Consider the following 21534-nt stretch of genomic DNA (forward strand, 5'->3'; position numbering starts at 1 on the left):
CAGGTTGATGTCAGAAACCAACGGGTTCTGACGTCAATCCAACTTTCATTTCGAAGCAAAATCCAACGTCTATACGACGTTGGATGTTGACGTCAATCTGACGTCGGGTTCTGACGTCAAACATCCAAACATCAAACCGACGTCGGGTTCTGACATCAACCCAACTTTATTTTCCAACCAAAATCCAATGTCTGTCCGACGTTGGATGTTGACGTCAATCTGACTGACGTTACTACTTTTAAGGACCTTGACAGAAATGTAGTGGAGTAAAAAGTACGATATTTGTCTTTCAGTGAAGTTAAAGTAAAAAGTTTCCAGAAAAAAATAATACTCAAGGCTACAGTAGGCTACTTAGTAAATGTACTCAGTAAATGTAGGCCTACTTTGTTACTGTCCACCTCTGAACATTACCAGCGAGCAGGTGACATTTATTACAGGTACATTTCTGAGTAAATAGTATGTCATGTAAATGATCAACTCTCTCATATGGCTTAAAACTCATATCTATTTACTAATCCTGCTGGTCACTTGAAAGAAGAATGTGGGATTGTTAAAGTTTGTGCATAAACAAGATCTTGATCGCCACCTGCTGTGAGGAAATGCTTACTGTCCCTCTCAAACACACAAAATATAGTGCTTTTTGATTTAACTTTATTTTTTATTTTATTGCATCGTTTTAAACGTTTACCCTTGCAAAAAGTTTACAAAATATTTCATCCTTTTATCACATCATAGTTTGAATATACTACCGCTGCATCCATTTGAATGCTTGTATGATACCAATATTTATAATAATAATAATAATAAGAAGAAGAAGCAGAAGAAAAGAAAGTTACAAATGACACTGACACCGCATAATGATCTATGTAAGCATATAACATATTAATAAATAAATACAATTCTTATAAACTAGAAGAAAACAAGCAGATTGTAAATCACGATCGTATGACAAAATAAAGATAATAAATAAGAACATAAATATCACTGCACTGTTACTTTATCATTGCATCATCCAGTTCCGTCCTTTGCACAGTTGTCATATCCAGTCCCGTCTTTGTCTTGATCGACAGCATCCTAAACCAATAAAAACTACGTACACTGAAACATCACTCTTCCTGAACCAATCATCTATGTTGTGGGCGGCACTTTGTCGTCTCTCCTTCTTTTGGTTTCAACCGGCGTGGGAAGTAGTGTGATTGGCTTCTGAAGCGGCTGTAAGATTATTATTCGTAAGTTTCATTAGCTTTATATTTGTTTCATGACGTTATATGTAATTTGTTTTTACTATATATCTTTATGGTCCGTATCATGAGACTGTATGAATCCAGTTACATGGTGTTTTAGTGAATGACTGGATTGTCAGCTTAGCCTTGTCTCGTGCTTAGAGGAAGCATGCTATTGTAAAATAAATCAGAAAGACTACTATTCACCGCTTTATCTAAGTTACTTTGACATAATGACTGGGTTACTTGTCTAATACAGAATCCAGATAATGCAAATCATGATGTTGATGTGCACAAGTCAGCACTAACTTGCATCATACTGTAGTCTATAGGGGTTTGGCCTATGTCAGTGCACTGGTTAATGCAGTGCAGCAAAGAAACGAATTAGTTTGATTTATATATGTGTAAAAATATCATGTAATTTGCGTTTATATGGTTCTGTATTCATGGAAATGGGGTATTGTAGGTATTCGTATTGTAGTAAATCCTGTTATACTTCCTCTAGGATCATAGAGCATCATTATCTATGGCTCTTCATCTCACATTTTTATGTGCCAAAGCTTTCTTCTATTGTCAGGTGAACCTCACTGTGTGCAGTTGACTTGTTTTGCTCACTAATGTTGCATCATGTTAAGTGCCCGTTTCTCATGTCCTTCACAAAGCATTGTCAAATAATAATAATATAATAATACATTTATATTATGTATTTATATTAAGATGCATTTTACACTGTATCGTTTAACATTTATATTCAGGATTCAACAAAAAGAATGTACCACAGGGCCAGTCATTTCTTTTGAATTTGAAGGTTTTTTGTTTTTTGCTGCAGTCTTTGCCTGGTCTTTCCTTTAAAATAGATTTAATATCAGTAAGGTTTTTATTACTAGTATGTTAATACAAGGCTATGAAATAAGTTTCTCTTCACTGTCCTGTCCTGCCTGCGTCGTCATTACATTTATTAATTTAACAGATGCTCCTATTCAGACAGACTGAATATAATAAAAGCAATTAATGTATTTACAGTATATGAATCTATAGCTGTTATTGAGTTTTATTATTATTATCATGGTTGTTATTATTATTATTATAGATTACATTTAATCGTTTAGCAGAAGCTTTTATTCAAACTGGCTACAAATTGGAAAATATAACGATTAAGCGATCCTATTCTTAACATGAGCATCACTCTATCTTACTTTTGTTGATTGTCCATGTGTGGCTTTATTTTTGTCATGGTTGTCCAATTTTTATGGTTTAATTATGGTATTCAAGGAAATGTTATAAATTGTGATAGTCTTGGAAGCATCATTTAGAGAAGGTTGAAAATGATAAATATCAGTATTTCCCAGTATATTATTATTATTTTGCAAAGAAAACTTCATATAATTTGAAACACATAAAAACATGATGGGTCGTGGGTCCAGTAAAACCATTGACTGGACAAGTTCAAAAGTGTTCCTTATTGTTGAGCACGTATTGATTGTAAATCAAGTTCAGCTTTATTTTAAAATAATAACTATTTTCAAGTCCACGTCATCATAGCAAGGAAATTCTGGTTCTCAGCATGCAGATGTTGAAGCAGTTTAGTTAATTCATTCACAATGGATGCGGTTTCTGGCATGCGTGGCTGGAGTGGTTATGTACTTGTGATTTGGAAAAAGCTGTTTTTGTAATGGGAGTGGTGCTGTAATTACTTCAGGGATGTCTATTGTTTGCTGCATACTGACTGCACCTGCTGAGGAGCTTCCTTTAATATTCCTGTGAGGAAGATTCAAGTCTACTATCTCGTCATTCGCATACAATTTTTGCATTTAGCCAGTAGTGGTTGTTGCACAGAACTTTCAGATTGGTGAAATAGCCATTACCCTCCGCTTATTCACTATGGTAAAATAAATGATTTGAATGAAATGAATGTATTAATATATCCACAAATGACCCCATACATCTGAAAGAAAAACATGAAGTAATTATAAAATATTATTTGCAACCGCAATAAAAGAATGATGGTTTAGTGGAAATATTGTCAAATCTCACTTTGCGCTCATATTTGGGGGCAGTTGTGGGCGTGGCCTGATGGTTAGAGAGTCAGACTGGTAACCTAAAGGTTGCGGGTTTGATTTTCAATACCGGAGGGAAATGACCGAGGTGCCTTTGAGCAAGGCACCCAACGCACAATCGCTCCCCGGGCTGCCCATTGCTCTGGGTGTGTGTCCATGGTTTGCAGTGTGTGTTCACTACTCACTGCTACTAATGTGTGTGTGTGCTAACTTTGATGGGTTAAATGCAGAGGACAAATTCAGAGTATTGGTCACCATACTTGGCCTTCACAATTTTGTCTGTTTAGTGGGTTTTCAAGCTTTACTTCCTCACTAAACGGGTTCGTCTCTTGAATGTCCCGGTATGCAGATCATGCAGTGATCATGCAGTGAGGTGTGCAGATGTCCATTTCACATTCTTGATTGTTGATGATTAATGGCATAACAACAAGCTGCAGCTGCAAGCTTACTCCACCCGCTGTTTTTGTAAAACCGGTTTCTGACTCACTGTGTGTTTGTATATATCCCTAGTCCCCTGAGAAAAACACAACCAGCATGGACTCTTCGCTGACTGCTGCACAGATCCGTGAGAAGTTCATTGACTTCTTCCGCCGCTATGAGCACCAGTACGTCCACTCGTCAGCCACCATTCCGCTAGATGACCCCACTCTGCTCTTTGCCAATGCCGGGATGAACCAGGTTAGGAGATTTGAACCTAGTAACATAAATGGGTGTCTAATTTGTTATAAAAAATGTATTGTTATCTTCATCTTCTCAATAGTTCAAGCCCATCTTCCTGAACACCATCGACCCGTCCCACCCCATGGCCAGACTTCGCCGTGCTGCAAACACACAGAAGTGCATTCGTGCCGGTGGCAAGCACAATGATCTTGATGATGTGGGCAAAGACGTGTACCATCACACTTTCTTTGAGATGTTAGGCTCTTGGTCCTTTGGAGATTATTTCAAAGTAAGAGATAGAGAGAGAGGTGTTGTATATTGTAAAATCATGGTGTATCTCTTTATAGTACTGATGCTCTTTTTTTAATTTAATTTTTTTATATGTGCTGTAAAAATTATAAATGAAAAACAAATTTTGGTCTTTTCTCTTTGCATCCCTTCATTTCTTTTTTTGCTCATTCTATATCTAGCACCTGGCCTGCAAGATGGCTCTGGAGCTGCTGACGCAGGAGTTTGGCATACCTATTGAGCGCCTCTATGTGACTTATTTTGGTGGTCATGCTGATGCAGGCCTGGAGCCTGACCTGGAGTGCAAGCAGATCTGGCTGGACTTGGGGTGAGTACAAAATATGTACAAGGTGTATTGAGTTATTGATGTGTAATAGTAAAATATTTCTCGTTTGTCTCGACTCGGTCCCAGAATGGAGGAGAGCCGTATTCTGCCCGGCAGTATGAAAGATAATTTCTGGGAGATGGGTGACACTGGTCCATGTGGACCGTGCAGCGAGATCCACTTTGATCGCATTGGAGGCAGAGATGCCGCCCACTTGGTCAACATGGATGACCCAAATGTCCTTGAAATCTGGAACCTGGTGTTCATCCAGTTTAACAGGTAAACTACTGCTCCTTGTTAACTACGACTAACAATGGTAAACACTTCATTAAAAGTTCACACACACTTAGAAATATTATTTTTAGAGTCACTTCTTATGTAATGTATTGTTCATATGAATGCACAATATATCAGTTATTGACTGAAATTAGAGATGTTTTTTAATTGATGTCAGCCTATATTGGATATTTTATTAAGTGATTAATTAATATTTAAAATAATTATTTGAGTGTTTGATCTATTTTTTTTAGTCATTTATGGGTTATCACTTAAAATTATATAAATAAAATTGGTTTAAAATAGCCTATGTATTAATTGAATTGCATGAAATTGATCAAATTACAGTTATGATATTTATAATGTTACAAAGCATTTCTCTTTAAAATAAATACTTTAACTTTATTTTCATCAAAGAATCCTGAAAAAAAATTCACAGTTTCCACAAAAATATCAAACAACAACTGATTTCAACATGGATAATAATAAATGTTTCTTGAGCTCCAAATCAGCATATTAAAATGATTTCTGAAGGATCGTGTGACACTCTAGACTGGAGTAATGATGCTGAAAACTCAGCTTTGCTATCACAGGAATAAATTACATTTTAATATCTCTTATGCTTTTTATCAAATAAATTGAACCTTGGTTCAAGAGACTTTCAAAACTTTTAAAAAATCTTACCGACCCCAAACCTTTGAGTGGTAGTATAATTTCATTATTGAATTTTAACATTGGATCCTTATTGAAACCTGTAATTCTTTACACAAAGATACTGTAAGTATTCACATATTGTTCTAAACGCATATGGCTTGGCCTCTCCATGCAGGGAGTCGGAGACATTGCTAAAGCCTCTGCCCAAGAAGAGCATTGACACAGGGATGGGACTGGAGCGCTTGGTCTCTGTACTGCAAAACAAGATGTCCAACTACGACACTGACCTGTTCATCCCATATTTTGAAGCCATTCAGAAGGTACAATCATAAAAAAAAAAACACATGAGACGTGACCAAACTCTCTTTTGCATGTAATTAAAAAAATTGTCTTGGTTCTCAGGGCACAGGTGCCAGGGCATACACAGGAAAGGTTGGCTCAGAAGACACAGATGGTATCGACATGGCATACCGTGTCCTGGCTGATCACGCCCGAACCATTACTATCGCCTTGTCTGATGGCGGGAGACCTGACAACACAGGCAGAGGGTGAGGTGATGGTGTAATAGTTTGCAGTGTTCTTGATGTATACCCAATGCATGTATATGTGACCCTGTTTTTGTGTTCGCAGCTATGTGCTTAGAAGAATTCTACGTCGTGCAGTGCGATACTCTCACGAGAAGCTGGGTGCACAGAGGGGTTTCTTCGCCTCCTTAGTAGATGTAGTGGTTGAGTCCCTGGTAAGGCCTCTACCTCTACAATTTTTTTCTCTCATAACTTTGTGCTTAAGGAACCTCCTGTCTGCTGCTTTGACAGTTATTCAAAGTGGCAGCCAATGCACTATTGAAATGTGCTTTCATTAAATACAGTTTCAGTTCTATCTCTGATGGCCATTTAATGGTTCTCTCTACAGGGTGATGCTTTCCCAGAGTTGCGGAAAGATCCTGATATGGTAAAGGACATCATCAATGAGGAAGAGGCACAGTTCCTCAAAACCCTTAGCAGGGGACGCCGTATCCTGGACCGCAAGATCCAGAGTCTTGGAGACAGCAAGACAATTCCAGGTAAAGCACATACTACCACACATATGTTATTTTAAGGCGTCTTCAGACCTGTAAATCGTTTGATTGTATATCAGTACAGTATAGGGTTGTCAAAAGTACTTCGGTACCAAGTTGGTACTGAAATTTAGAAAATTTGACGAGACCACCATTTCTGTAGTACCGAGTACCGGGTATATTCGGTACCCACTAATAGGCCACTGCTTTCAGTCGCTTCCATGTTTATCTAAGCGCAGAGCTCCAGACTAACTTTTTGACTTGGATCACTGAAGCCGATGTATACCACGATATATACTAGTGTCAGTGAATTTTAAACTGCAAAAAGACTATTTAAATATTAATACTGCATGTTCTGCTTCATTTACCACACACACACTGAAGCACGGGTGACACTCGCTGTGTTTTCAGTCTCTGCTGCCTCACGATTTGAGGACATGAATGCATGAACTTCATCTCAAGAGCCGCTCTGAAAGTCACTTCATGAGCATTTTACCGTTTCATTTGAGAAAAACTATCGTCATATCATCCACACACAGAAACTCAAGGTCTTCACGGCAACCCGTCAAAATAAAAGTTCGGTTTAACTTGAAGAAATTGACAGCAGTAATTATATTAGGCTACTGCATGTATAGCAATGTAATACTACTACTACTAATAATAATAATAATGTGTGAAGGTTACTTACATTGAAGGTTACTTATTTTTCACTTGATCTTTTTAAACAGCATGTAACCTTCATTGTTTATGTATATTATTTACTTAAGATAACCATCATAAATAATAAATGTACTGAATTTAATTAAATATTTTTTTCAAATAGAAAAATAGTTCCAACAGATTTTGCTGTGGTATCAAAATTGGTACCAAGTATCGTAAAATTTTAATGGTATTGATACCGAATACTGGAATTATGGTATCATAACAATATATATCTCTTTTAAATCATTTAAATTTATAATGCAGTTAGAGCTGGAATCAAGGCTTCGTCGGTACAGCATTCTTGCAATGCACGTAGAAGGGCAATTGCACAACATTTTAAGAAGAGGTGTTATTTGGTTTTCAACTGCGATAACTAATGTGCTCACTCACTGAATCAGACACTGCTGCTTCTTATAAAACAAATTCACGGTTATGAATTATGATACCGCTTCGTTCATTGGTCTGTTGGGTCGCATTGATTTCTCACCTCAACCGAACCACCACAGAATTCGTTTTCAGTCGGGCCAAGACCACCTCATTCAAGCGATCTTGGAGTGATTGTTTTGGTACGGATCCGAGAGCGATTGCCGTGTTCATATATGCTTAAATGAACCAAACTAAGGGTGAAAACACACCCGGTTCTGAAACAAATGCCCTAAACGAACCAGGTGCTGAGCCAAATGCCCCTAGATGAGGTGCAGGGATGCAAACTTTTGGCGAAAAACAGTTTTGAATCTTTATTTGAGTTTTGTAAATTGGAGGGGAAGGAGTTTGGGTTACTTGTAATGCGCATTTATAAAACGCAGCACTCGCCAACCATCTTCCCAAAATTGTAATGAGTATAATTTATAAATGTGTTGCCAACAGAAGAGAGGCTTTAAAGTTTCTCTGTGGTGTTTTTCTGCCAAAATAAAAGCTCTATGGTTTAACATTTGGAAGCAAAGAAATTAAGACTAATTTTGTAGTATTGTATTGTGTATATAACTGTCATTGTTTTGTGTAGGTGACACAGCCTGGCTGCTTTACGATACGTATGGTTTTCCTCTGGACCTCACTGCCCTGATCGCTGAAGAAAGGGGAATGGGGGTAGACAGGCAGGCCTTTGAGGAGGAGAAGAAAGCTGCTCAGGTGGAAATCAGTTAATTTTTTTATGCAGTGCAATTTCCATTAAGCACAGAATAATTTCATAGTTATAAAACACAGGGGACTGAAAATCCATCTTTTATACTTTCAACTGTAATGTTTTGGTGCCAAAATTCACATGAAACTGACTGATTTCATTTTGACTGTTTTATTTATAATGACAGCAAAGCTAATTTAAATGTAGAAATAGACAAAAATGAGCATGCACAATTAAAAATGCTATATCAGCTGACATATATCCAATATTAACTGATAACAATAGGTGTTTTGTTATTGTAAATGGGTCTAAATAAAAACGTGTACACAGATAAAGTCTCAAGGCAAAGGCTCTGGGGACGAGGACCACATCATGCTGGACATCTACGCCATTGAAGAGCTCAGAAACAAAGATGTTGCTGCCACTGACGACAGCCCCAAGTACAAGTACACTTCAGATGATAATGGCAACTATGGTACGAGTTACACCTTCACTATTCCTGTTGGGTTTTACGGTTGATTATGCGTAGGTTTTCATGCGTGTGATATTGTGTGTCTCTCTCAGAGTTTGAACAGACAGTGGGCACAGTGTTGGCTCTCAGGAGGGAGCGTGCATTTGTTGATGAAGTGACCACAGGTCAAGAGTGCGGAGTGCTGCTCGACAAGACCTCTTTCTACGCCGAGCAGGGTGGGCAGAGCTTTGATGAAGGCTACATGCTCCGAGAAAACGACTCTGCTGAGGATGTAAGGAACCGAGAGTGGTTGTGGAAAGAAGCTGAGATGCTTAGTTTAGTTTTGCTGTCATGTCATGTTTTGTTTTGCTGCTTCAGAGGATGGAGTTCACGGTGAAGAATACTCAGGTGCGTGGAGGATACGTGCTGCATATTGGTACAGTATACGGCACACTGAAGGTTGGAGACCGCCTAACTCTGCATGTGGATGAGGTATGTAACCAAGTGACTTCTAAAAATGTTTGGTTCAGACAAACAAGAGAGATGGATAGGATGTTATTATGTACATTTATAGGCAAAGATGGAACATAATGTGGATTGAGAGAGCACAGAATGCAACATGATTCCCCTCTCTCTTTTTCTCTCCTTCTCAGGCTCGTCGTAGGCCCATCATGAGTAACCATACCGCCACACACATCCTTAACTTTGCTTTGCGTTCAGTTTTGGGAGAGGCAGATCAGCGGGGCTCTTTGGTTGCTCCAGACAGACTGCGCTTTGACTTCACAGCTAAAGGTGCAATGAGCACAGATGAAGTGCACCGCACAGAAGAGATCGCCTCCAACATGATTCGCGACGCTAAGGTCAGGACCATTCAACAGGCTTTCAAAGACACTTTTCAATGAAACGTTCATATTCATACCGCTTGAAACTTTCTTCACATGTATTCACAGTCCGAAAACAAAACGGTAACCTATTGTAAGTTAGAAAGCAGAAATTTAGTTTTCTTGAGATCACTTTTGTATTCTTTCATATTTTCTCTCACAATTTGAAATACTCTCTCTTTTTTCAGCCGGTCTATGCTCTGGATGCTCCCCTTGCAGCAGCTAAAGCCATCCAAGGTCTGCGGGCAGTGTTTGATGAGACGTACCCTGATCCTGTTAGAGTGGTGTCTGTTGGCGTCTCAGTGGAGGAGCTGCTGGCTGATCCGAACAGCCCTGCAGGCTCACTTACCTCCATTGAGTTCTGCGGTGGAACGTATGAGCTTTAATATTATAAACTTCAAATATTGCAGTAGTAGGCCTACTACTAAAGCTCCTCGCTTTCATTCATGTGCAGCACATGTAGATTTCTATGGATATGAACAAAAATGATCAACTTTATATGTAATATTCTGAATTTGGTCCTGTCTATGCTTCATGAAAATTACTAGTTATAAAATAAAATAAATATATTGTTTTTTGTTTTCATTAATGCAATTAAAATGTTTATGAAAGTGTTGTTAAATAATATTTTCCTTAGCCCTAATGAATTAACTGTTTTTGGAGTTAATTTTCGTAGTTTTCTTATTGATCATTTTTACCCATAGGCACCTGCAGAACTCTGGTCATGCTGCTCCATTTGTGATTGTATCAGAGGAGGCCATTGCTAAAGGAATCAGGAGGATTGTGGCAGTGACTGGAGCAGAGGCTCAGAAGGTTGGAGAAAGAGAAGGCCAACATGCTTTTATTTTTGACTGATACTTTGTAGTATGTGATGTAGGGTGGGGAATCTAGAACCGGTTTTTGCTGTCTGATTTGAATGTGCTTTGAAAGGAAGACCTGAAATAATACAAGGATTAAATGTGTCAATTGCCTTTGCTGTTCGCACGCACAGTGTGGCTAGTGTAGTCTGCTTCACAAATGTATCTTTTGAGCCATGTATCTTTTCTGTTAATTCAATGAATCAGTCATGAAGACATGTACTTAAGACTTGTTGAGAGTTAAATCAATATAATTACTGACTGATAATTCATATAGCAATGTGTAAATACACATTCAGAACAGTGGTTTGTAAAAAAAATAAAATAAAAATACCCCAAAATATTTTTTTACATTTAAATACTTTTTAGTACAGTATATTTTTAGGACCAATTATTGAATCATTTAGGAAGCTGAATAAAGAAGTTCCTTATGATTCCCATTCCTAATAGTTCATGACAGGTGGATGTTTGTGTTGTCAGGCCCAGAGGAAAGCTGATGCCCTGAAGTTGGGTCTAGATGCCATGGCAGAGAAAGTGAAGGCTCAGACCTCCCCGAATAAAGACGTTCAGAAGGAGATTGCTGATATGACAGAGGTGAGTTCAACTCAAACATGTTCTGCTCTTGCTTGTATGGTATACACCTTTTTTTCTTTTTTTTTTTGTGTACTGAATCTGTGTATCCATATATATTCAGTCCCTGGGCACTGCAGTGATCTCTCAGTGGCAGAAGGATGAGATGAGGGATTCCCTGAAGGGTCTTAAAAAGATCATGGATGACCTGGACCGTGCCAGCAAGGCTGATGTACAGAAGAGGGTAAGAAAACATGTTTCAGATGTTTGATGGTTAGTCACAGAGATTATTGGAAAGTCTAAGACCAGCTGTGAACACATGGTTCATTTTTAGGTCCTGGAAAAGACGAAGGAGATCATCGACAGCAAACCTAACCAACCTCTAATTGTGATGGAGATGGAGAGTGGAGCATCTGCAAAGGTGAAAGGCTCACTGTCCTTTCAAAATTGGGATCTATAGTTGAAATGAATGCAGTTTTTAAATAGTCTTCAGTTAAAGTCTAAATGATTCCTCTGTGCTTCCACAGGCTTTGAATGAGTCTTTGAAGTTACTGAAGACAAATTCACCACAGACTGCTGCTATGCTTTTTGCTGTGGACAACGATGCAGGAAAAATCATCTGCTTGTGCCAAGTTCCTCAGGTAAACGGGGTCAGAGAGAAACTTATTCTGTGAGCTGGCTTAGGGGTCTCTTTAAATATTTATCAAGATCTACTTTAAAGCTCAGGATTTCTTTTTGTTTTGAAAGAAATTAATATATTTGTTCAGCAAGGACGCAATAAATTGAACATAAGTTACAATTTCTATTTCTATCTAAGTTTTCTCTTTCCAATAAATGCTGTTATTTTGAACTTTTATTGAACAATAATAATAATAAGATTTTTGAGCACCAAATCAGCATTGGAATGATTTCTGAAGGATCATGTGACACTGAAGACTGGAGTAATGGTGCTGAAAATTCAACTTTGCCATCACAAAAAATAAATGACATTTTACAATATATTAAAATGGAAAACATTCATTTGAAATTATAATAATATTTCACAATATTACTGCTTTTATTGTTATTTTATCAATTGTTTGTTTTCATCCAATAAATACATCCTTGATGTGCATAAAGAGAGGATACTTTAAAAATTGATAATCCTTTAGTGGACTCCATCTTAACCAAAGTGGATTATCTGCTCAATCAGTTCTTCAGTATTATCTTTTGCTAGGTTCCAGGACATGTTGGACTTGCAGGAAATGAGCAAGCTGATGCAGCTGCCAAGAAAGCTCTTAATAAGGAAATGAATGAATGTCAAATTCCTCCCTCAGATATTAGACCGATTATTAACAGATATATTTTAAATAAGTGGCAAGAAGAGTGGCATATGTGCAAGAATAATAAGTTGTATGCAACTCATCCGGAAATTAAAACCAGGACTTTTCTCAATTTTAAAACTAGACTTGATCAGGTGGTCTACACCAGATGTTGTATAAGATATTTGTGTTTTTGTAATTTAATTTTTGCCATGAAGATAGCTCTGATTGCTGACATGGCATTAAATAAAAAAAGATGATGATGATGATGATGATGATGCATAAAGAGACTTTCAAAAACATGAAAAACTTTTGAACGGAAGTGTATTTTCTTAACACACATTCCTAGTCGTATTGTGAATGATTCATCAGTGGGTACATTATTATGTTCAGTGAAATGTAACAGCTGGCTTTTTAGCTCACCTCAGAAGTAAAATGGGTTTCAAATGCCATTTTGTGTTCACTTTGACATTTAATGCTGGTTAAGTATTACGCTGACTTGCATGGTACTAGAGTAACACATTAATGCATGTGTAAAGTATTAATTTAAAATCACCAATTTGCTCTTTGTGTGTTTCCAGGATGTTGCAAACCGGGGCCTGAAGGCCAACGAGTGGGTTCAGGAAGTGTGCCCTCTGCTGGATGGAAAAGGAGGCGGTAAAGACATGTCTGCCCAGGCCACGGGTAGAAACACGCACTGCATACAGGAGGCTCTGCAGCTGGCCAATGAATTTGCCCAACTCAAACTGGGTGAAAATTAAGGACAAATGGATAGAGTTGTGTAGGTAGAGTTTAATCTGAAAAGAGGTCCTTAGTCTGGTCTTAACCCTCCTCCTGTCCTGTTCCAGCTATGCCTGCTGAATTTACAAACTGGACATTCCCGGCTGGTAAATGTAAAAACTGTACAGAAATGTGTAATTTGTCAATTATGGATAGGAAGGGAAATAATTAGCGCCCTCTCTCAGTTAACTAGGTCACTGCAGGACCACATGCATATATCAACTGATCTATCAAACCGTCCTGACTCTATAATGCAAAGCACATGGGACTGTGCATGTTTTCTGATTGGATAATTACATTTAGATTGACAGTTTAATGTTGCTAGCTAAAATCATCCTCATGGCCATTGTTATCGTTCTGAACATACGAGGACGAAAATCATTGTCATCATCATTCTATTAGAAGGTGTCTTTTTATTTCTTAAGATTTTCATTACATCTGTAGAATTGTTGGTCTGTCTCTTTAACAGGATGGATGTCGTAATATTTCAGACGAATTCATGCCAACACTGTTAACCTTTCACTAGGTCTTTCATCTGTTTTGGGGAAATGAGTCATTTATCACCAGTCACATGAAATGTATCATTTGTGAACGGTAATAAAAAAAGCAATGATTTCAAATGCATAAATGACTTTTCATTGTCCTGTGGAGTGATGTTTATTTGAATGTGATTGTGATTAAAGCTACTGCTTATGATTATTTCAGCACACTTACATACTCCCCTTCGTCCTGAGTGAGACACAAGTCATCAACTATTGGCTCTCACTTGGCTTGATCGTTTGCGGCGTACTGCACCTTGCCCCATGTCAGACCCATCTCCTTAAGTTCTGCCATCGCTTTGCGTCTCCTTGATGTTTTAGGTCGCCCTTGTTTTCTTCTGCCAGGTGGTGTCCATCTCAGGGCAGTCTGGGATTTGGGCCTGGTCCATTCTGAGAACATGCCCAAGCCATCGGATGTGAGACGCTTGATCTCGGTGACCACTTGACTCTTTGTTCTCCTGTACAGTTAATTGGTGATTTCATAGGCCAGAATATACAATATATGACAAAGCTGTTGTACAAACTTAGCTTTGTGGTGGTGCTGTATTGCCTAGATTTCCAGACCGTAGTCTGGCGCAGAGGTGGACAGTAAGTTTACAGTGAGTACTGTACTTAAGTACACTTTTTGAGTATCTGTACTTTACTTGAGTATTATCTTTTCTGGAAACTTTTTACTTTAACTTCACTACATTTGAAAGACAAATATCGTACTTTTTACTCCACTACGTTTCTGTCAAGGTCCTTGAGTAGAAAGTAGTAACGTCAGGGGATGATTTTGGTTTGGAAATGAAAGTCGGGTTGACGTCAAAACCCGACGTCAGATTTACGTTGACGTTGGATTTTGGTTGGAAATGAAAGTCGGGTTGACGTCAAAGCCAAAAAACTAAGCCAAGGGCACTATTTGAGGGAACAGCCATTTGGGTGTCCGAAACCATTGTAGACGTTATTGAGTGCACTTATTCAATCTCATATTCAATCCCACTACTGGAACTGTGTTCTAGAAATAAATGTGATATTGATATGAGGGCAGGCATAGATTCAGAGGCATAAGGTACTGTAAGTATTACATTCAACAATGCAACAATAATAAAACACTGCATTAACTTTTACTTTTGATACTTAAGTACTTTTAAAAACGAGTACTTCTGTACTTTTACTTAAGTAAGAATCGGTCTTTACAACTTTTACTTGTAACGCATTAATATTTGACCAGTAGTATCTGTACTTTCACTCAAGTAAGGAAGTTGTGTACTTTGTCCACCTCTGGTCTGGCGAATGCATCTCTATCTTTTCCAAACCGTGCTTTTACATTATCCTTGCTGGTGAGGCTTCCTAGGTATGTAAAATTGTTCACACATTCCAATGGTTCATTACTGACTTTGATTGGTGCATTAGGGATGGAATTAATGCACTTAACTTTGGTCTTGGAAGGACTGATGTTCAGGCCCACTTGCACGTCGAAGCCATTCAGCCTGTCGCTCTTTTCTTTGAGATGTTTGATTTTTGTGGAGACTACAGCAAGGTCATTGGAAAAGTCAAGGTCTTCAAGCTGTGTGAAGGGGGTCTACTGGATGCCTGTTTTCCACATGATCCAGTCAATAGTCACCAGGAAGAAGATACAGTTTCCTTTACAGGGAACCATTCTGACGCTGCATTCGATCTTCCTGTAGAACAGCCTCATATAGCTTTTTTGGTGGAACTCTGTAGAATACCAATTTCCATAAAGTATCACTGTCGAATGATTTCTTGGTCTAAAAAATTGATATTCGGAGGGCTGTTCCACTTTATGCACTTCTCTGATGTTTCTCAGAGTAAAGAACTGGTCTGTGCAACTCTTCCACTTCTGAATCTGGCTTGTTCTTGTCTGAGTTTAAAGCCTGTCATTTCTGTATAGAAGAACTCTACAGATGGCTTTTAATGGGACTGAGAGCAGTTTGATGCCACTCCAATTGTCTCAACTCTGAAGAACGCCTTTCTTGGGGAGTTTCACAATAAGGCCTTTCTTCCAGTCATCTAAATTTAACTACATTTATCATTAATTCACCAAATTCATCCCTACTTTTCATTATACCACTCTTGCACAGCTGCTGCTCAACCATGCAAACTTAATTTGAAAACTAGCCGACCATTTTTGTTTTTCCAAACTCTTACATTTTAAATACAGAATATGCTTTTTCTATGAATAAGTGTACCAGACTTTCAGACATATGCTCCATTCAAGCTCAGACACATTAACTTTATACAATGGCAAAATAGTGAAAATGGCTAAAGTTAGTCATTGCTTAGTGATGGATTCAATGTGAAGTTTAACTGTCTTATAAAAGTTTGGTTATCAGGATAAAACATTATATAATCAATAAGTGGTTTTACATTAAGTAATAAGTTACGCAATTTTCAACTTTTTATAAGTTATACAAGATTAGTATTATATATTGAGATCAGTTTAATGTAATTAATACTTTTTTTACAGTGTTGATCCCACACATCCCAGAATTCAACAAATCCATTATTCATTACTGATGTTTGTGCGGTTTTTAAACAATATTGCAAAAGAAAAATGAGATGGACCATGGTTTTGAGGGCATGGGGAAAAAGAAAATTTTAACAGAATAAAATGAAACCCTTGCATGGGACATTTTTACATGCAAGCTTTTCCATGTAGGAAGTTTCATAGCACACTGGGACATGGATGAAAAATGATGAAATTGTAATAGTGAAAAAAAAGAAGAAGAAAAATCACATATTCTGTTAAAAGTACATAAACTTTTATTTCAATCAAATCAAGAGTTTAATATTGAGATTGTAATGAAAATGTACTGCATCAAAGAATCAAAAATGGTTTGCTTGTAAATAAATGTCCAAGCACAGAAAAATAAACCATTTTTAAATGTGTTTATTTCTTACAGTAGCATAAAGATTAAAAACAGTCCATAATTACACAAAGACTGCGGTTGTGAAAGGAAAGAAAAAGCACTGAACAATAGACACTATATCAACACTAATGAGAAGTTAATGAAAGCAAACACAGTGGCACAGTGAGGATATGTACAGTCTGTTGAAGGGTTCCATCAAATGAAGAACTGGATTCAACATTATGTGGATAATGTAGTTTGTTCTACTCAAATGGACATATCTAAATACTGTAGCCTCATTTTTAACTTGATCTCATTTTTTTTTTTTTTTTTTTTTTTTTTGCTGCCATTTTAATTATTTCTTCAAATCGAAAGGGGAATTTACCATAAAGCCTTTAAAAAATGTCAAGAAAACAAAATGAAACTGCCTTCCTCACTCAACATCTGATTTGATTGTGGAAAACTTAAGTCTCACAGGCTGTGTAATGTTCATAACATTGACAACTTTCCATCCTTTAATTCTGTAAACAATTCAGCAAAAGATGATATGAAGTCCTAAAAAGCTCTCTCAATGTGACAATAAGGATCCACAAATACCAGTCATTTAGTGCTGAGAACATTGGCAAGAGCATAAAGAGAACAAGCCAATTTCGAATTGATCTCGTCATGCAATTTGGCCACAGACAGAACATTTTAAATGGAGAGAACAGAGAAATAATGTAGAATTTCATAAATTGTTTGAGGTTTGCCTGAATATCATTCGGCAGGCTACGATGTGGCACAAAAACAAGAAGAAAAACATCCCTCATAGCCCACTAGTACCATAGGATTACTGAATACTGTTAAGAGCAATACAAGAACTTCACGAGCCAGCATTTTTCTTAATCTAAATCTTCTGAACAATACATAAAAAAAAAAATCAGGATAAGTAATTGGTTAAAAGTCTTTGGTGACCAACTGCACATCTCAATATTCTACCAATAAGATGGCAGCCCATCCTATGTGTCCGTGATATTAGAATTTCACTGTAAAATGCATTATAATAATCCCTCAGAATAGGTCAACTGCAGCACTGTGAATTTAATATGTCCCGGTATATAACCGTCAAAAGACGATTACACTTTATTGGCAATGTATAAAAGCACTTGTGTGCCACAAGTCTAGATTTTCTAAAGGTTCAGGAGACTTTTCCGACGTGAAAGCGAATGCAGGTAGGTAGCTCTTAAAAAATGAAGAGGGGAGAAAGTTTTCAGGTGAGAGAACTTTTCCCACCCTGATCCCGAAGGCACGGCGCTCAGCTTAGTTTAAAGTAGAACAGACAAGAGGATGAGATGGTGGCGCACAAGAGAAGCCGTGAATCATGTGTGGGTGGAGGACAGCTGGTGGGTAGACGATCCGTGCCCTATTTTAGAGCCCAGATTTGTGCGCACGCGAATGTGTCAATAAATGCTCTGTAAGAAGACTAAAGGAACAATAACATGTGTTTATGCGTGTTATAATGAGGTTAGCGGTGCTCTGGAGAGAGGATGTGTCCAGAAGCGAGGACAAGGCACCCAAGCATGTAACATATGTGCATTTGCACACTGAAATAGCTGATATGTCTACATTTTGAAAAAGAACTACTGCACCTGAAAGTCAAAACTTGGACTAGGCCAAAACAGAAAGCTACGGAAACCCCAAAGGGAAATGGCGATGAGAGGGGAAGTAAAATATATCATATTTCAGTGCTTTTGCGTTCTCTCTGGATCCCCCGAAACCATGCATTCACTTGCAAAATCTCTCTTGCAAAACTTTTGCATTTGCTCGCAGAACCTCTGCATCCCTTTGTGTTTGCTCACAAAGACATCGAGTTTTGAGCGTGAATGCAAAGTTTCTCAGGAGAACGCAAGCATTGTGCAAACGTGCGCATAATTTCTCTGGGAACGCAAACATTCTACAAGCTAACCCAAAGTTTCTTGGAGGAAAGCAAACATTTTCAAGCTAATGCTAAATGTATCGGGTCAACACACAAAATTTGCAAAAGATAACAAAAGCATTGAAATAATTATCCACCCATCTCATTTGCCCCCCCATCACCATGTCCTTTAGGGCCTCCGTAGAAAACACTTGGCGTTCACATGGATCTTTCTTGTTATCCTTTGTCTTAAAAATGTATAATGTAATAAATTACACACAAGAAAAACTATACAAATAAACAAATCATCTATTTTTGATGATAAATGACTGAACAGCAGCAAAGGAGTGTCTACATGCTTTCAAGAAAACATTTATCAATGAGATCCATCAATTTTACCAAGATCTGTCAGCTAGTTTTAAATTGTATCGCAATACATCAGGCTTCATAAATGAAAGCTATTTCTCTCAATCTGATGCTTTTTGCAGTTTCTTTCCAACACTATTTCAGTAGGTTAGATTTAAGGGAGTATGTGCTGTAGATCAACAACAAAGCGCTACTACTGTTCACAGTGCATCTCTAAAACAATCACCACAGCTGTATTAGCGTTGATTTCTAAATGTACTCCACGTATTTTGAATATATTGCTCATATGTGTTCATATTGGACTGCGTCAGTGGTTTTGAGTATCTGTCCATCCTCCTCAGACCAGAGGAACGATCAATACTCAGATGTAATTAGCAAAAACAAAAAACGAACCAAAAAGCAAAGTTGTTCAGACTGATGCAAGCACACAGTGATAGCAAACTGTTAGCAGGATCATTTCAAACACGAACAACTAAACATAAAATATCTTATAAGACAGAGTAAAGCTTGGTTTATGCCCGGTGACGTGAGGAGTAGTGAAACGACCCGCCATTATGTCCAAGCTTTTAGTTAAAGAGATAGTTCACCTAAAAAAAAATATTCTGTAATTTACTCACCCTCACATCATTCCAAATCTGACTAACTTTTTCTTCTATAAAACCCAAAAGAGGATGTTTTGATAAATGTCTCTGTGGCATTTTTTTTCTTTCTTCAAATTCAATGGTGCAAAACAACTTTGGACCCCATTGACTTTCATTGACAACAGTTTTTTTCTAAAACATTCTTCAAAATATCTTCTTTTGTGTTTTGCAGAAGAAAGTATACCATACAGGTTTGGAACAATATGAGGGAGAGTAAATGATGACAGAATTGTATTTTTTTTAACTGTCCCTTCAATGAACCACAGAGAACTACCAGAGTACAATGATACACTATGGTGATTGTAGGTCTCACTCATCTATCTTGCCTCGTCGTGAGTACACATAAGAGATAGGCGGGAAAGAGTTCTCGTATCATCACTATTCAACAAAAGTCATAAATATGAGTTTATTCCATTCCCAGCACATATACCTAACATGCTGTTTAGTGGTGAGATATTAGTGTTCCTTTCCAAGTCAAGTTCCTTGTCCCAGTTGAGGTAGGCTTGCAAGGAAAAGCACATTTACTAGCGTCTCCTCTCAAAACCACCACATTATGGGGGACACTGTCCAGACTCCTGACCACTCAGGACAGCACAGAATGGTAATAAGATCATGAAACTACTTCTTGATCACGTTTAACAGGCACACTAAGTGTGTCAAGTGGATAATGGGTGGTTTTGTTTATGGTAGTCCATCAGTTGGTCCATTTCTTTGCACCTGGTGCCCAGATTCACTTTCCAGGAAACACTGAGATCTTGCCAGCCTTGGCCAGCTTGTCGATGATCTGGGCCTCGTAGTCTGCATCATGGACACCTGTTTTACGAAACTCTCCAGAATAGCGGTTCTGCTCCCAATAGTGGTGCCAGTTTCCCCGACTGTCCGCCCCAAAACCAAATACATTCACCTATAAAGTCAAGAGGCAGAAATGAATTCACAGTCACTGCTTGGAAATGTAAATAAAACTTAAAATTTGAGAACTTACAGATAAATTTCACATAAAAAATACCTGAAATGTCTTTCTCAAAAACCAAATTAAACATTCATATTTATATGATTTATAATATAATCGTACGTAGTTCACACTACTGTTCATACGATTTTTTCTTTTGTGAAAAAACAACAACTTTTATTTAGCTTGGAAGCATTGAATTGATCATAAGTGACAGTAAAGACATTTCAGTTTCACCATTACAGAAATAAATGACTAATTAAAATAAATTAAAATAGAAAACTTAGTAAAAGAAATGTTTTAATAATATTTCACAATATTAGTGTATTTTTGTGAGCATAAGAGACTTCTTTCAAAAACTTTTCAATCGTAGTGTACACACACACACACACACCTGTTCATATGCCCGTTGACAAAAATATCTAATCAGCCAATCAAATTGCAGCAACTCACTGCATTTAGGCATGTAGACATGGTCAAGATGATCTGCTGAAGTTAAAACTGAGCATCAGGGCAACAGTAACTCAAATAACCACTCGTCACAACCGAGGTCTGCGCAAGAGCATCTCTGAACAGTGAACACGCAACACTTCAAACCTTGAAGCAGATGGGCTACAGCAGCAGAAGAACACACCGGGTGCCAATCCTGTCAGATAAGAACAGGAAACTGAGGCTACAATTTATACAGGCTCACCAATATTGGACAATAGAAGATTGGAAAAATGTTGCTTGGCCTGACGAGTCTCAACTTCTGCTGCGACATTCAGATAGTAGGGTCAGATTTTGGCATAAAACACATGAAAGCATGGATCCATCCTGCCTTGTATCAACGGTTCAGGCTGCTGGTGGTGTAGTGGTGTGAAGGATATTTTCTTGACTCACTTTGGGTCCCTTAGTACCAACTGAGCATTGTTTAAACACCACAGTCTACCTGAGTATTCATCCCTTTATGACCACAGTGTACCCATCTTCTGATGGCTACTTCCAGCTGGATAATGTGACATGTCACAAAGCTCAGATCATCTCAAACTGGTTTCTTGAACTTTGCAATGAGTTCACTATACTCAAATGGCCTCCGCAGGCAACAGATC

The 21534-nt window shown here is 37.8% G+C and overlaps 2 protein-coding genes across 8 annotated transcripts in view; one reads left to right on the forward strand and one right to left on the reverse strand.

Annotated features, from left to right (window-relative positions):
* The first annotated feature begins 1135 nt into the window (after positions 1–1135).
* aars1 (alanyl-tRNA synthetase 1) lies at positions 1136–13833 on the forward strand. 2 transcript variants are annotated; one of them, XM_082181662.1, is made up of 21 exons: positions 1136–1229; positions 3791–3958; positions 4041–4229; positions 4411–4556; positions 4641–4832; positions 5659–5803; positions 5886–6031; positions 6114–6222; positions 6396–6546; positions 8246–8370; positions 8693–8837; positions 8927–9105; positions 9192–9305; positions 9467–9673; positions 9883–10067; positions 10399–10507; positions 11032–11145; positions 11246–11365; positions 11456–11542; positions 11649–11762; positions 13004–13833. In XM_082181662.1, exons 2-21 carry the CDS (start codon positions 3815–3817, stop codon positions 13181–13183), a joined length of 2901 nt encoding a protein of 966 aa, XP_082037788.1. In that variant the 5' UTR covers positions 1136–1229; positions 3791–3814; the 3' UTR covers positions 13184–13833. The 2 variants fall into 2 exon arrangements, with proteins under 2 accessions (XP_082037788.1, XP_082037787.1); XM_082181661.1 differs by lacking the exon at positions 1136–1229 and adding an exon at positions 1735–1800.
* A 2785-nt stretch (positions 13834–16618) lies between these two features.
* Positions 16619–21534, reverse strand: part of st3gal2 (ST3 beta-galactoside alpha-2,3-sialyltransferase 2) — a 29664-nt gene continuing 24748 nt past the window's right edge. For all 6 annotated transcript variants that reach the window (XM_082182584.1, XM_082182581.1, XM_082182580.1 and 3 more), the window contains one exon: positions 16619–20398. In XM_082182584.1, coding sequence (XP_082038710.1) covers positions 20225–20398 — 174 coding nt within the window. In that variant the 3' untranslated portion in view covers positions 16619–20224. The remainder of the gene's footprint in view (positions 20399–21534) is intronic.

The sequence above is a fragment of the Leuciscus leuciscus genome (assembly GCF_965113295.1).
Source record: "Leuciscus leuciscus genome assembly, chromosome: 10".
Lineage (NCBI taxonomy): Eukaryota > Metazoa > Chordata > Actinopteri > Cypriniformes > Leuciscidae > Leuciscus > Leuciscus leuciscus.